Source organism: Hyaena hyaena, unplaced genomic scaffold, assembly GCF_003009895.1.
Source record: "Hyaena hyaena isolate Hyena2069 unplaced genomic scaffold, ASM300989v1 scaffold_393, whole genome shotgun sequence".
In the NCBI taxonomy this organism is placed as follows: domain Eukaryota; kingdom Metazoa; phylum Chordata; class Mammalia; order Carnivora; family Hyaenidae; genus Hyaena; species Hyaena hyaena.
Window position 1 is genome coordinate 32,252 of NW_024081025.1, and position 16,872 is coordinate 49,123.

The 16,872-nt window shown below is 33.0% G+C and overlaps 1 protein-coding gene across 2 annotated transcripts in view; it reads right to left on the reverse strand.

Annotated features, from left to right (window-relative positions):
• Positions 1-16,872, reverse strand: part of TBC1D32 (TBC1 domain family member 32) — a 193,200-nt gene that overhangs the window by 25,442 nt on the left and 150,886 nt on the right. For both annotated transcript variants that reach the window (XM_039251523.1, XM_039251522.1), the window contains 3 exons: positions 5,070-5,139; positions 3,067-3,182; positions 2,171-2,325 (listed from right to left, as the gene is read on the reverse strand). In XM_039251523.1, the coding sequence (XP_039107454.1) occupies positions 2,171-2,325; positions 3,067-3,182; positions 5,070-5,139 (341 nt within the window). The remainder of the gene's footprint in view (positions 1-2,170; positions 2,326-3,066; positions 3,183-5,069; positions 5,140-16,872) is intronic.

Genomic DNA, 16,872 nt, shown 5'->3' on the forward strand with positions numbered 1-16,872 from the left:
GGTGATTTATCAGTGTCAATATCATAAATAACAACTTACCATTTCACATTGCATAAATATATATTTATAGGAATATATATGTAGAAATATGAGAGGTTCTTAGAGATACATAACAGTCACAAGAAAACATTAATATTATATACTGATAACTGGAAACATATTATAGCATATTAAGTGGACATCTCTGAGTCAACTTCAGATGAATGTGCAGGACAAAAAAAACTTTCTTTTGAGTAGTTGAAAATAATATAAACTGAGAATTAGTATCCTTTAACTTACCTTCTTTTGTGAAATACATGTGTTTTATTAATGACTATTCGTACAGAGTTAAGGAATCTAATAAACAGCAAAAAGTCAAATTATACATATATATTTTCAATGCAAGCATAGGTAATTTTCCGAATATATGCATAACAGTAGTGTAAGAAATGTAAGTATAAAAATCATTCTTATACAGTATCTTTTCTTTTTGTTCAATGTTTATTTATTTTGAGAGGGGGGAGGGGCAGAGAGAGAGAAAGTCAGTCATAGAATCTGAAGAAGGTTCCGGGCTCTGAGTTGTGACCACAGACCCCAATGTGGGGCTTGAACTCATGAACAAGGAGATTATGACCTGAGCCATAGTCGGATGCTTAACTGACTGGGCCACCCAGTCGCCCCAATAGTATCTTTTCTATGTTGCATTGAAAACATATTATATATCTGGAGTTGATATGTTTTAGAGTCTTGCCTGGTTTCAGTTTTATGGGAAGAAATACTATTAGAGCACAATATCACTGTTATGTTAAAAAAAATGTGTTACAAAAAACTTTATAGATTCAAAGTAAAATGCAACTTTGTAAAATTATGCTTAAAAAAGTTGACTGGTGATATTTAACACTGTCACAATCTAAACACTAAACTAGAATAGTTAACACTAAGGGAATACAGAAATCGTTGTCAAATATTTGACAGGAAAATGTATGATTATATTCAAACTCCATAGTCACTATCAAAAGATTTTTCATTTATAACTGTAAGAGTGGATACTTTTAAAGTTTTTATTTAAATTCTATTTAGTTAACATACAGTGTAATATTGGTTTCAGGAATAGATTTATTGATTTATCACTTATATACAACACCCAGTGCTCATCACAAGTGCCCTCCTTAATGGCCATCACCCATTTAGCCCATCACCCACCCACCTCCCTCCATCAACCCTCAATTTGTTCTCTGTCCTTAAGAGTCTCTTATGGTTTGCTTCCCTCTCTCTTCTCCCTCCCCTATGTTTTGTTTCTTAAATTCCACATATGAGTGAAATCACACGGTAATTGTCTTTATCTGATTGACTTATTTAACTTAGTATAATACACTCTAGGTCCATTCACATTGTTGCAAATGGCAAGATGTTATTCTTTTAGATGGCTGAGTAATACTCCATTATAGATAGATAGATAGGTAGAGAGGGAGAGATAGTACATCTTCCATCAGTCAATGGACATATGGGCGCTTTTCATAATTTGGCTATTGTTGATAATGCTGCTATAAACACTGGGGTGCTTGTGGAATATCTAAGATTTTAAAACTCAAATTCTAGTTAACAGAAGGAAAATAGCTTCATAGATTAGAGAAAAACCAGTGCATACTCTTTTGCCATTTGCTCTGCCTATTCATGGGAGCAAACTTCTCATTATGCTGGAAAACTAGAGCTAGAAATTCTTATTCAGGAATTGCTATTTAAGCATAAAATTATAAAATTTCAATATTAATGTACTCCTCCTTGATGTTTTGCTTTTATTTTCCTTATCACAAATATATACTGTAAAAATACATAATACTTGCTTTCATTTAACTCCACATACTTTCCAGCTCCCTTAACTTATCTTGGGTGCCACGTGGTCGTATTATGCATATATTTTTTATAATTTACTAAATGATAAGTATAAAATTTTTAACAATACATCTATTTATTGTCACTAGTCTTTCATGCAGTTACCATTAGGCAAGATATCAAATATTTGGGAAAATGTCAAATCGGTAACTTCAAAGAGAATTAGTCAAAAAGTGTTCAGGTATAAAATGAACCTAAATTATTACAGAGCTATCTACAAACCAGATCCTAAAGAATTTAAATGGGATTTGCCTTAAAATTTAACACACTCCTTTCAAAATAGAATAAAAAGTCTTACAGAAATATGCAGTCTTGGCAACCAAAGGAAAGCAGAGGTCAGAAGCCTGGAGAACTGCTGAAGAAATCTGAAAGTTTTCTCTTTGTCCCCGAACATTATCATGAACAAAGAAGATACAAACCAGTCATGGCCAGCATAACTCCCCTGCAGGCAGACTGAAAAGCACAATTAAGGAACTTTTATAGTATTTTAACTTAAAAGATGAAATATGAGAACTCCATTTATATTCATTTCCAGGATCCCAATCAGGAAAGAGATATTGATACTTAGCCCTCATTTGATCTTCAACCAATTTATAAGCTAATATGCTGTTTACTTACATGTCCAGTGGAGGCCAATGGCACTAGCAAATGGAGAAAAAATTATCTGCCTTGTGGCAACATTTGTTCAAGTCATTAAATAATATCTTCTCTTTCTCTGGTTTAGGTTATCTGTTAAATTACTAGCATAGTCAATAATAAAAAATCCACACATATTTAGAATTCAGTAATGTAAATGGTTTGTAAACCCCTTCAGGTCAAACCTATATCTGAAAAATAATCAATTCAAGTAAAATAAATGTATGTTCTATTATTATCCAAGATTTACTAAGTCTGGAATATGCTTATTCTAGATATACTAAACCTATTTTTTAAAAAATCTTATATGTATCTGAAAATATAGCCTAATAATTTTACTCAGTTTAAGATTCAATGAATAAAACTGAATTTAGTAATTACTACCCAATTTAATAAATACATATTTAAAATCAGAGTACTATAAAGATACAGGATAACAAATCAGTAATAGAGGTTAAAGTATTATTTTACTATACATGTGTTAAGGTACCCCATCAAATGATTACAAAAAATATGTATAGAAAGTTCAACTACTGTGAATCCACTCAAAAAGGATATGAAGAGAAGATTTTATGGGCACTTGCTGCTGTTTCAGGAATCTCTCACAGTGCTTTAAAACCAAGGTGAGATCATTTTCTGCACTGTCTTTTAACAGGTTGAGGAACTTGCCATACCTACATTAAAAGCCCACAAAACATACAAAATGAACAATGTCAGGACCTGCATTGCAAATTCACTTTTTAAAACCTACCAAGAGTAGTCCTCTTCCTAATAGCATAACTATGCTATACAGAACTCAGTAAAGGTTAATAGTCAGTGTATGTTCCTGATAATTATATTTGGATTAGCAGTAGTGATCTGGTAAATACTGAAAACTTTAAAGGAAAATAAAACAGTAATGAGAGAATAGATACTTAGATGAGAAGAATACAAGCATTTATTTCCTGAACTTAATCTAGAGCATGCAGTGTTGACAGGTTATACTGACAGAATGTTAACCTTAGAAGCAATTTTATTTTTCATCTAGTCCAGTGGTTCTGACTTCCTGGGCCACTTTGGAAGGGCACTTTGCATCCTGGGGCCACTTTGGAAATTCATGGAGGTGTTTCTGATTGCATAGCGAATGAGGGCACTACTGGTACTTGGTGAATGATGGTCAGGAGGTTAGACATGGGGCAGTCCTGCACAACAACTTGCAAATGGCCTGGCTATTATCTGCATGGATGAAGAAGCTATTTCTAATTATCTGAAACCAATTCTGTATCACATAATAATATAAAATGCAACCATGTGAACCTCAGAGAAAGGAAGTACTTTCGTTTCAAGCCTAAAACTTGTTCACCATTCTGGAAAGTTACTTTGCCAGTGACAAAACTCTACTAGCAGTATTGGAAGCACCATAATACCATTAATCTCTATTTACAGCTGCCAAAGTTACGATTATTCTATATGGATGACAGCTATGTCATATTCTGTAGATATGTACAAACATTTCATTATAAAGTACTTTCCATTCATTTCTTACCAATAGGACACTGTATTGAATTAAAAAAAAAATGTGAGTAGCCTGCTTATATTATCTACTGATTCCATTTGAGAATAGAAATTGGACATTAAAAAATAAAAAGCAGAGGGTGACAAAACAATGAATTATATGCTTTATGTGATACAGATGGATGAGCTAGAATTAGTATAATACATTTCATTATAATGTTATATATACTTATAAAAACATTCTTTTTAAAAGGTTCCACATGCATCTTTTTTATACTTGATTCTAAAGATTACCTGCTGAAGTAGGAGGGAACTGTCAAGATCTGCATTTAATAAGCAAGAGGGAAGACTTAGTCCTTAATTCTCACTCTGCTGTTTAGCTTATTTCTTTTGAAAATTACAATTTGAGTACTAAAAATTCAAATTACTATAATTGGCTTATTCATTTTTAACTTCTGTGTCTATCCTTAAGGTACTTTTGTACTCATCACCATAGTTTGACAATTAAAATCTACCATATTTTAGGGGCACCTGGGTAGCTCAGTTAGTTAAGCGTCTGACTCTTGGTTTCAGCTCAGGTCATTATTTCACCGTATTTGTGAGTTCGAGCCCCATGTTGGGTTCTGCACTGGCAGCACAAACACTGCCTGGGATTTTCTCTCTCTTCCACTCTCTGCCCCTGCCCCACTTGCACCATCTCTTTCTTTCTCTCTGTCTCAAATAAATAAACTTAAAAAAAATCACCATATTTTAGAAAATGGCATGATTGCGCTACCGAAGTGCTGATTTTTACAACTTTTTTCTTTTTTTTTGGTAAAAGCCAGGAGTCATAGAGGCTTAAATATACTGTAATTAGCTCTGAAATGATAATAAACCATAAATGATTTACCAGCAGAGGTAAATTAATCATGTGCCAATATCCTCAAAATAAAGTTATTATTTTCTGAATGATAAATTCTGCATTTAAAGTACAGAAAATAGTTGGTTGTTAAGTACTATTAAGCACATATCAGGTAGATAAAACAAATTCCAGAAATGCACAAGGGAGATATTTCCCTATAATATACCTGACAGTCATTTTAATGCCAAGCTGCTGCACAGATGAAAGACTTTCATTCTTCACATTTGCATCAGTAGCTAAACACAATAGAAAACTGGGTTATAAAAATGTATAAAAGTCTGCATAATAATCACAGTTTAATTGAAAATTGATGAAAGTAATATGTTTACATATTTTAATGTGAATTTTGAAAACACTGATGAATTTGTTCTTTTAAGACCTGTCAGTTATATTTTCAAAGAAATTAATGGGAAACTTTACAAATAACTTTTCTCCTATAAAAATCTTTTAAAAGCATATTAAATACAAAACAACTAACTGTAGTTTTAAAGCAATCTATTTTTACTCGGCTCTCAGAACACAAAAGCTGTTAGCCCAAAAATGATTTAGGATATTGTACTTTTCATAAAGCACTGCATATGTAAGATTTTGAATTACATATATGTTTAAGTATGGCTGTTTACTTCTTAAAGATTTAAGCATGAATGTCAAGAAGGAATAATCAGTATACTACTTATAATGTATACAATATATGAGGGTGGAGTGCACAAGTTTCTTCCAGCAGCTGAATTTTATTGTGAAGTAGGAGTTGTGATCTTCTATCAAAAGTGAAGGGGCTGTCTGGTACAGAAGACTATAGGAGAGACTGAAAATTTCAATTAATTCTGGAGAACATTGGATGACCAAGCTAACAGTGAATGCTGACAAGCATCACTAGGCAGTGCTAAGGGGTCTAGTTGAAACTTTCAGTTTTTGGCTGAAGAAACTGTAGCATGCATACAGACAGATACACAATATTAAGGGAATTGTCCGAAATCACATAGTTATCAAGTGGTAAAGAGGACTAAAAGCTGAGTTTCTCATATTCATAGCAGTTATTTTTTTCCTTCCATTATACACTAGTGCATCTCATCCTATCCATATAATCTGCTTAACTTGTAGACTCATTCATTCCTTTTAATACACCCTTTCTGGTAAAGTAAGTGGGATTACCATGCCAGAAGCAGTGGGGGATACAAGATAAACCATACATCATGCCCTAAAAGAACTTCCCACGTACTGTCAGAGATAAAATTCGTATATAGATAACTCTGATAAAAATGTTTTAAAGCACTAAGAGGAACAAGAATGGTACAGACAGATAAAGAGTTATATGAATTCAGAGGAGAGAGAGATTAGGAAGAAGTGGCATTTAAACTGAACCTTAAAATATGGTTAGACTCAAGATCTACAGAGATAAGGAAAGGCAACAAATTAAACACTGTTATCAAATATCAACTCAATGGACCAACAATAATTCATCTTTTTGGCACTCTTAGAGGTAAAATACACTGCTTCTCCTAGTTTTCCTAGGACTAGCTTGGTTTTAGCACTGAAAGTCTCGTGCCCCAGGAAGCCTTCATAGTCCCAGCCAAACCAGAGTGGTCTACCACCTAAGTAGAGTGGGCAAATTTCTTTAAAAAAAAAAAATAATAATAATAATAAGGTAAAATACTAAAGTGCTCTGTTAATTTCTTGGCAAGCTACATCTGCAGTTTACTTATTTAGATCAGAACACAATCTTAGTATTGTTATATTTTGCCTATAATGAAAGCAGTTAAGCTACTTTTCTTTTCTTTTCTTTTTTTTTTTTTTTTTACAAATAGTTTGTCAAGTTGGTTTCCATATAACACCCAGTGCTCATCCCCACAAGTGCCCTCCTCCATGCCTACTTTTCTATATATCTTAGAATTCCTCTGTATTTATAACTCTAGCAGTGTACTAACAGATATGCATTCTAGATGTACAGGTTGCTAAGGACAGCTCTGCCCCATTTATATAAGCCAGTAATTCTGCCTCCTTCTCTTAGATGAAGAAAAAAAATGAGTTTCCATTACTTGACACCAAAAACATGTATGTCACAAATTATTCTCACTCTCACAAAATGGCCAGTTTTTAAAACTATTAGTTATCATTCATTATGTTCACCATAATCTTAAGTTCTTAGTCTTCTCAATAGAATTTAAAAAGAAATCAGTCATAATTTAAACATCTTTTCCAATGTCCACTGCAACACAATCAGGTTAAATTCCTGTGGATAGTAACCAGGAAGTTCTTTCCGTGTCAGCACCTGAATCTAACCCCTGGTGGTCCTATATTTTACTATTAATTGCATTTTAATTTCCCTAGTTTAAATAACGTAAGACTTTAGTGCTGTAGTCTTGCTAACACTGGCTGACTTTGCAAAATTCAAGTCGCTTCAGTAAAATAAATATTTTGGTTTTATATATTTTTAGAGCCATGAAATAGACCTACCTCCAATCAACTATCATAATAGGAGGTTACAAGATTGATTTTTTTGTTAGTAAGAGATCATATTTTATTTAGGCATACTTTATATTCAAAGAAATATAATTAGGTATATAGTATAGTAAGTTTTGACAAATGCATACAATCTGTATAACCCACACCCTTCTAAGATGTAGAACATTTCCATCACCTAGAAGCTCCTTATGCTACCTTCTAGCCAATTCTTGCACATTTTTCTTCCCTAAATCAGCCACTGTTTTGATCTCTTTCAGAGATTGGATTAGCTCTACCTACAACATCATATAAATGGATTCACACAGTATAGACCCTTTTACGTTTGTTTTTATTCCACTTAACACAATGTTTTGAGATTCATTACATATGGTTACATGTTATCCATAGCTTTTTAAAATTATAAGTAGCATTCCATTATATAAATATGTTAAAATTTATTTATTCAATGTATATCTTGAAATTTATTTTTATTTTGGGACATATGTGCTTCTTTCTTCAGATTTAATTTTCATGAATAAAGAGTGCTGAATATTCTTGGGCAAATATGAAAGGTGAGCTATCACCTCACATCTATCAGAATAGCTAAAAGACAAGAAATAAGTGTCAGCAAAAATGTAAACAAAAAGGAACCCTTGTATACTGTTAGTGGGAATTTAATTGGTAGCTATGGTAGAAAACAGTAGAAAGGTTCCCCCCAAAATTAAAAATGGACATACCATATGATCCAATAATTCCACTATTTAGTGGAATTCCAAAGAAAATTAAAATGTTAATTAAAAAAGATACCTGTACCTCTATGTTTATTGCAGCATTATTTACAGTAGCCAAGATATGGAAGAAACCTAAGTGTCCATCAACAGATATATGAATAAGGAAGATGTGGTATATATATGTGTGTACACACACACACACACACACACACACACACACACACACAGAGGAATATTACACAGCCATAAAAAGGACGAGATCATGCCATTTGTGACAATACGGATGGACCTAAAGGGTATTATGCTAAGTGAAATAAGTCAGACTAATGCAAATACCATATGATTTCATTCATATGTGTAATAAAAAAAAACCACAACAAACAACAGAGTCAGTCTTATAAATATAGAAAACAAACTGGTGCTTGCCAGAGAGAGGGTGTTGGAGTGTTAGTCAAAATGGGTGAAGGGGTGTGGGAGATACAGGCTTCCAGTTATGGAATGAATGAATCATGAGGATAAGAGCCACAGTATAAGGAATATAGTTGATGATATTGTAATTGCAATAATTGGGGACAGACAGTAGCTACACTTAGAGTGAACACAGCATAATGTAAAAACAATCAAATCACTATGTTGTACACCTAGGATTAATGTAACATTGTGTGCCAACTATATTCAATAACAAAACAAAATAAAACAAAATAGAAAAGTTCTTCAGGCTGAGGAGAAATGATACTAGATGAATACACATACACACACACACACGAACAAGAGTACAGGAAAATGTAAATGTATGGGTAAATATAAAATAATTTCACTGTTATTTAATTCACTTAAAAATAACTGACTCAAGGGAAAAATAACGTGTAAAAGTAAAATGCATGGAAAAAACAGCACACAGGAAGGACAAATGGAAATATACTTTTTGTAAGGTTCTTATGCAAAGGACATAATATTAATTCATAGTAGACAAAAATATCAAAATTATAAATAAAATTTAAAAATATCAATAATCATGTAAATGGACTAAAAACAATGGCAGAAATTCTCAGACTGAATTAAAAACAGAAAGCAAGATAAAACTGTATGCTATATGTTTCAGGATCCCCTTTAAACTGAAAGACATGATAAAGAATGGGAAAACATGTACTACCAATACCAATCATAAGAAAGCTGAATATCTATATTATTACCAGACAGAATACACTCTAGGAGAAAGACCCATTAGAGACAAGACACTTTTAAAAAAAATAATACCATGATCAATACATCAAGAAGAAACAGCAGTTACTAAATATGTATTTACCAAACTGGAAAGCTTTACAATACATGAAGCAAAAAATAAATAATTAAAGGGACAAAAAGAGAAACATAGAAAAATAGCTCAACACCACTGTATCAGAATTTGGTACCAAAACCAGACAAAAATTTAGAAATTATCTAGAAAAACTTAAAGGCATGATAGAACTAAAGTGTCCAATAACAAAGATATCTGGAAAATTTCCCAATACTTGAAAGTTAAACAACACACTACAAATTAATTGAGGTCAAAGAAGAACTAGCAAGCTAAATTAGAAAATATTTTCAGTGTAAGGATAATTAAGACCTATCTAAACATGCATTGGGAGGCAACTAAAGTACTGCTTAGGGGAAATTTTATTGCTCTATCTACTTATATTAGAAAGGAATAAAGGCGTTAAGTCAATGATATAAACTTCCATCACAGAAGCTAGAAAAAGAGGAGGAAATTAAACCTAAAGTAAGTAGAAAGAAGGAATAAAATATAATAGAAACCAATAAAAGAGAAAATAAAGAAGTACAGAGTATATCAATAAAACCAAATTTTAGTTCTTTGGAAAGATCAGTAATATTGACAAAACTCTGTATGGCTTATAAAGAAAAAAAGAGAAAACACAAATTATCCGTATCAAGAATAAAAGAGGAAGTATCATCATAGATCTTATACACCCAAGAAGAAATAGCATATCTGTAAAGAGTCATACATTTATTAATGAAATTGAATTAGTATTTAAAAAGCATACCATGAAACAAACTCAGACCCATATGGTGTCACTTAACTAGTTAATTGCATCAAGTAAGTAAAATAAAAACAATCTTGCATACTTATAAGACAGCATAACCATGACCCCAAAAGATGCAAAGACATTAAAGAAAACTAATAACCAGTATTTGTACATGAATATAAATAGAAAAAAATATTTTAAAAATATTAGCCATTCAAATTAAGCTATATATTAAAAGGATAAAGTATCATGATTAAGATTAAGAAGAGTTTATCAGAAAGTTGGCTTAATATTAAAAAATCCATCAAATCCATCCTTTCCCCTAAGAATAGGAACAAGCACATTATATACTCCTACTTCACACTCAATTAGGTCTTGACAAAATGTACAAACCAATTCAACAAGGTAAGAAAGCTTTGCAATTAATTGTGTGGGAACAACTAGGTATCAGGGGAAAGTAGATGTAAACCCTTACCTCATACCATATAATGAATAACTGAAAACAGGTTATAGACCTGCAGTTAAAAAGTAACCTATGAAGTATAGAAGACTCTCTTTATGGACTTAATGTAAACAAAGATTTTTCTGAACTGAATCCTGAAAGTACTGTCCATAGAAGAAAAATTGACAAGTTGGACTTCATCAAAATTTGACTTTCTTTTTCAAATTTTACTTAAATTCTTGTTAGTTAACATATAGTATAATATTGGCTTCAGGAGTAGAACTTAGTGATTCATCACTTACATAGAATACACAGTGCTCAACACAAGTGCCCTCCTTAATACCAATCACCCATTTAACTTACTCCCCACCTATTTCCCCTCCATCAACCCTGTTTGCTCTCTATAGCTAAGAGTCTCTCACGGTTTATGTCTGTTGTTTCTTCAAGTTATTACTTTTAACAGTTCTGACAGATGTGAATTGGTATCTCATCATGGTTTTGATATGCATTTCCCTGATGATGAGTGATATTGAGCATCTTTTCATGTGTCTGTTAGCCATCTGGATGTCTTTGGAAAAATGTCTGTTCATGTCTTCTGCCCATTTCTTCACTGGATTATTTGTTTTGGGGGTGTTGAGTTTGGTAAGTTATTTACAGATTTTGGATACTAACCCTTTACATATGTCATTTGCATATCATCTTCTCTCATTCTGCAGGTTGCCTTTTAGTTTGGTGATTGTTTCCTTCGCTGTGCAGAAGCTTTTTATCTTGATGAAGTCCCAATCAATAGTTTGCATTTGCTTTTGTTTCGCTTGCCTCTGGAGATTGTATAGTAAAAAGGTGCTGCCTGTGTTCTCCTCTATGATTTTGATGGTTTGCTGACTCACACTTAGGCCTTTCATCAATTTTGTATTTATTATTGGGTATGGTGTAAGAAAGTGGTCCGGTTTCATTCTTCTGCATGTTGCTTTCCAGTTGTCCCAACACCATTTGTTGAAGAGACTGTCTTTTTCCCACTGGATATTATATCCCACTTTGTCAGAAATTAGCTAACCATATAGCTGTGGGTCCATTTCTGGGTTTTCTAATCTGTTAGACTGATCTATGTGTCTGTTTTTATGGTGGTACCATACTATCTTGATGACTATAGCTTTGTAATATAGCTTGAAGTCTGGAATTGTGATGCCCTCAGTTTTGCTTTTGTTTTTCAAGATCGCTTTGGCTATCAAGGTCTTTGTGGTTCCATACAAATTTTAGGACTGTTTATTCTAGCTCTGTGAAAAATGCTGGTCTTATTGCTAGGGATTTCATTAAATGTGTGGATTGGTTTGGGTAGTATAGACATTTAAACAATGTTTATTCTTCCAATCCATGAGAATGGAATGTTTTTCCATTTCTTTGTATCATCTTCAATTTCTTTCATAAGTGTTGTATAGTTTTCAAAGTACAAATCTTTTACCCCTTTGATTGGGTTTACTCCTAGATATCTTATGGGTTTTGGTGCAATTGTACATTGGATCAATTCCTTGATTTCTCTGTCTGCTTCTTAAAAGTGGACTTCCATTCATCAAAAGACACATTAAGGAAATAACTAGACATGGCACACAATGGAAGAAAATATTTGCAGTATAAATTGGATAAGGGGTCATGTCCATAATCTATAACCACCACGTATAACTCAAACATAAAAAGTCAAGACATCCATATAAAAATGATGGGGTGGAAGTGGAACAAAATACTTGGATAGACATCTCAAAAGAAAAGATGTATTCAACATCATTCGTCATCAGGAAAATTCAATTAAAACCACATGGAAATTGGGCACCTAGGTAGCTCAGTCAGTTGAACGTCCAACTTCAGCTCAGGTCATGATCTCACGGTTCATGAGTCTGAGCCCCACATTGGGCTGTGTGCTGACAGCTCAAAGCCTGGAGCCTGCTTCAGATTCTGTATCTTTCTCTCCCTCTGCTCTTCCCCTGTTCATGTTCTGCCTCTCTCTTCCTCAAAAATAATAAACATTAAAAAATTTTAAAAAAACAGTTGGAGATACTACTGCACACCTACTAAAATAGCTAAAATATAAGACTAAAAATACCAAGCACTGATAAGACTAAAGAGCAATTGGAACTCTCATACACTGTTGGTCAGAGTGTAAAATGGTACAACTATTTTGGAAAATGGTTTGGGAATTTTTCATAAAATTAAACATACTTCTACTCTCTGTAAGTTCCACTTATCTGTATTTATATAAAAGATTTATCTTTATAAACTATTACCAGAACAAGTTTTACTTAGATTAGACAATGACACTTAGAATTCTAGCACATATAAAATTGGATTAAACATGAGAAATATTTATCTTAACATATAGATCTGTATGCTCATAATAACTAATGTTTCTCTTTTGAAAAGTATAATACAGCTAAATATCCTTAACAGTAGGAAGAGTATACAGTGGGCTAAGGGTGCTGATAAGAAGCATTCCTTATATTACTGAATTCTAAAGATCATGGTAACTTCTAGCAGAAGATGCTGACATCTAATCAGTGAAGAATGGAATAAAGTTAAGGATCAAGGTGAGTGAGTTGCCCAAAAGAACTATGATATTCAATGTTATATGAGGTTCCAGTTCTCAGTTCCTCCCCATATAAAGAAAGAGTCCTTCCAGAGTGATCTAGCTATCTGTCTGCCTGAGGAGTCCTTTTATCTTTTCTGGGACTGTATAAACAATTTCCCAGATCTATGATTTCTCTAAAGTTTATGATTCTGTATATTGAGTAAAAACTTAACTTTGCACATTTCAACAGATAATGGTTCCCAATTATGGCTGTTCATCAAAATTCTCTGAGCCTATTAAAAGTAAAGATAAACAGACTCCACTCCAGACTACTGAAGGAGATTGCTGAGAGCGAATGTCCAGTCATTTGTATTTTTAAAGACCTCTAGAGCTTATACCTTGTGGACTGAACTTGAGATCAACATTAAAAAAAAAAAAAAAAAAAAAAGAGTGAAGTTTAGCTATAAAGTTGGACAGTAATACTCCACTATACAAATTTCATTTTAAAGAACATAGCAGTAAAATCATCAAAGAGGCTTTTAAATGAGAATATGGGAGGTGGGTATTAAACATACCAAAACAAACATCAAATACCCATTCTAAGAAAACACTAATATTGGGGTGCCTGGTTGGTTCAATCAATTAAGCGTCTGACTCTTGATTTTGGCTCAGGTCATGATCTCACAGTTCATGAGCTCCTACCCTCTACTGGATCCATGCTAACCATGAGCCTGCTTGGGATATTCTCTCTGCTTCACTCCACACTCCCATGTGTGTTTGTACACACTCTGGCACTCTCTCTCTCTCTCTCCCTCTCTCTCTCAAGATAAACATTAAACACTAAAACTATTTTTGGTTTGCAAAGCTAGCAAACAGAGAAGTAGTAGAAGAAATGAAATCTATTCTGCCTGGCATTTGGCTAATGGTGTGGAAAAAATTAATTTTCAGAAGAGTAAAGAACTTCTCCACTGGAGTGCATTTACATGGTTAGAGAAGCAATTACTCCTGGGTTGTTTACTGATTCTTCTGAAAGCCCTGCTGTATATGTTATAAAGTCAAAGAACTCTCACCACCCAAAGGAATCAACCAATCAGTATACTCTCTCCTACCTCCATCCTTCCCCAGAGACAGTCTACAGATTCTGCTGCTTCTCTTTTAACATGTGGTTGTAACTATCCATTTTATTCAGTTCTTACTGACATAAAATTCAATTTCTTACGGCCAAGCTATCGTAAGAGTCTCAGCCTCCTAATTGGTATAATCAGTATTATTTGGGAAAAATGATTTTTCTTTCCAGGTCTCTATGCAATTACTTCTTCCTGCAAGACTCCCCTTTTGGTTTTGTTTTTTGTTTTTTTTTTTAAGCTGTAATAGCCCAGGAGGTCATACTGGTGCCACACCTTCTGCTCCATTGTCACTTCTTCCTCTTATCCTTCATGATGGTACTAGTCAAAACTGATTACTCTTTCCAATGATCACCTGTAGCACTTAAAACAAAACCCTTCAGGGGAGCCTGGGTGGCTCAATTGGGCAAGTGTCCAACTTCAGCTCAGGTCTGATCTCGCCGTTCTTGAGTTCGATCCTTGCATCAGGCTCTGTGCTGATAGCTTGGAGCCTGGAGCCCGTTTCAGATTCTGTGTCTCCCTCTCTCTCTGACCCTCTCCTGCTCATGCTCTGACTCTCTCTCTCTCTCAAAAATAAACATTAACTTTTTTTTTTTTTAAAACCTTCATTTGACAATAACCCAACTTAAAATACCATAATTAAAGACACACTGCCTGAAATAAAGCAGCCAGCTGGAAAATATGTTTTCTTTCTTTCTTTTCTCTTAGTATCTGTTGCAATTTACTTAATTCATAATTTTAGGTATATGCATTATTTCCCCTCTTTTGAGGACAATGTAATCCATATCATATGCCTCCTTGCAATTATCAAGTGTACTCACAAACATGCTGCATAAATGTAAGATAGAAAAGAGCATACTTGCTGAATATCCAAAGAAAGGATAAAAGGTGTTTAACTATATATATTAAGGTTAAAAGTATTGTAATAGTCAAAAGGTGAAACAATGCAATATTTTCTGATTTTCTTTCCAACTTTTTGATTAACAACATAAAGAGTAAAGACATAACATTAAAAATATTTACTACCTTTAAAGGAAGATTTAGTTTATCATTTAAAGAAGTAATTACAGTAGAAAAAAAACCCTCATTCTAGGGAATTAAAAAAACAAAAATTAACATTGGTTAAGATTTGGAAAGATACCTGTATAGATTTACAAACTGCAACTGTAGAGAAATTTGTTCATTCCTCTTTCTTTAAGGGGATAAACAGCTAAACTAATCTGATTTTTCCAGATTTGCAAATTTTATAATGGATTGAAATCCTGAGGGAACTAACAACAGATGGATGATTGTGTTATTCTAATTTCAGCTACCTTAGGGTTTAAGCAAGCTGTCATTTTTAAAAAGACAACCAATTTCTCATTTCAAGAACATGAATAAAAAACCATTGAATATATCTATCCAGTATTTGCTTTGAAACATCTTTTATATCAAAACATGGTTTTTATTTGTTTAAAGTAAATAGAGTGAAATTTTATAATAGGAAAGCACTGATCCACTAGCCAAAAAAATAAATGATGAAGGGTAAGGATATCTAAAGCTATGGTAAGAAAATGATATTAGCAGTAAGCTTACCCTATCATAATATATACTATACAGTCAATAAATAGGAAGCCACCTTAGTTTTGGCTGTTCTCTAAACTCCAGTGGACAGCTGTTCAGAAGGACTTTTTAAAGAATTTAAATTTACATTTGGAGTTTATCTGCCTAGATCCTACATTCAAAAAAGCCAACATCTGAAATCTCCCTGAGCATAATTGAGAAATTTAACAGAGGGCAATGAATGTGTACATATTGAGCAATCAGTCTTGTTGAGTATTTAGATGATGTATAAAACATAACATTAATCTTAGATTATCTACAGAAAATATGACCCAATAGAACAATGTGCCAAGGAAAGCTGTAGAAAACATATATTATACAGAAGGCTAGGGAGATATCCACTCTGGCCATGCAAATCTCCATAATTACCATTTATTTCCTCTCTTAGTCATAGACATGACCTTCAATCCCTGTATGTTTTCACATACATTTCCAGGTTTATTCATAAGGTTACCATTTTCCTCACAAATGATCTTCTTCAAAATTCTCTTCACAATTTCTGTCTTCTTTACTCTGTACTTCAATTGCCTGATTTTAAGTGTGGTGATTATGCCTACTGCCAAGTGTAGTTATTTACAGGGTTGAATAAAGAACACACATCAAGTACCTCAGCACACTACTTAGCTCATAAGAGGTGCTCAATATGTATCAATTCCTTTCACCTACCTTAATTTCTGTTTAATGCTACCTTATATTTTCTTCTCATTTCTTTGTTCTCATTTTCTTATGCTCTATTTCATCCCTTTGCCAATCCTGCTTTAAAGGATACTGTGTAAATAATTAGGTATATGTTCATATGTGTATTTGTAAATATCAATATATTTAGAACTGTTATACAGATGTGTTTGTGTGAATAAAGATAATTATGTTATAGCATATGTATTTAGTTTAATAAAAATATATCAAATACTATATTAAAGATACAAAGGAGTTTGAGACCTAATGGGATAATTTAAACTAGCCACATACAATAAATATCAAAATGGTAGTTTAAAATGAATATAATAATGAGCACAGAGGAGGAACATCTACTTAGTAAGAGGGAAG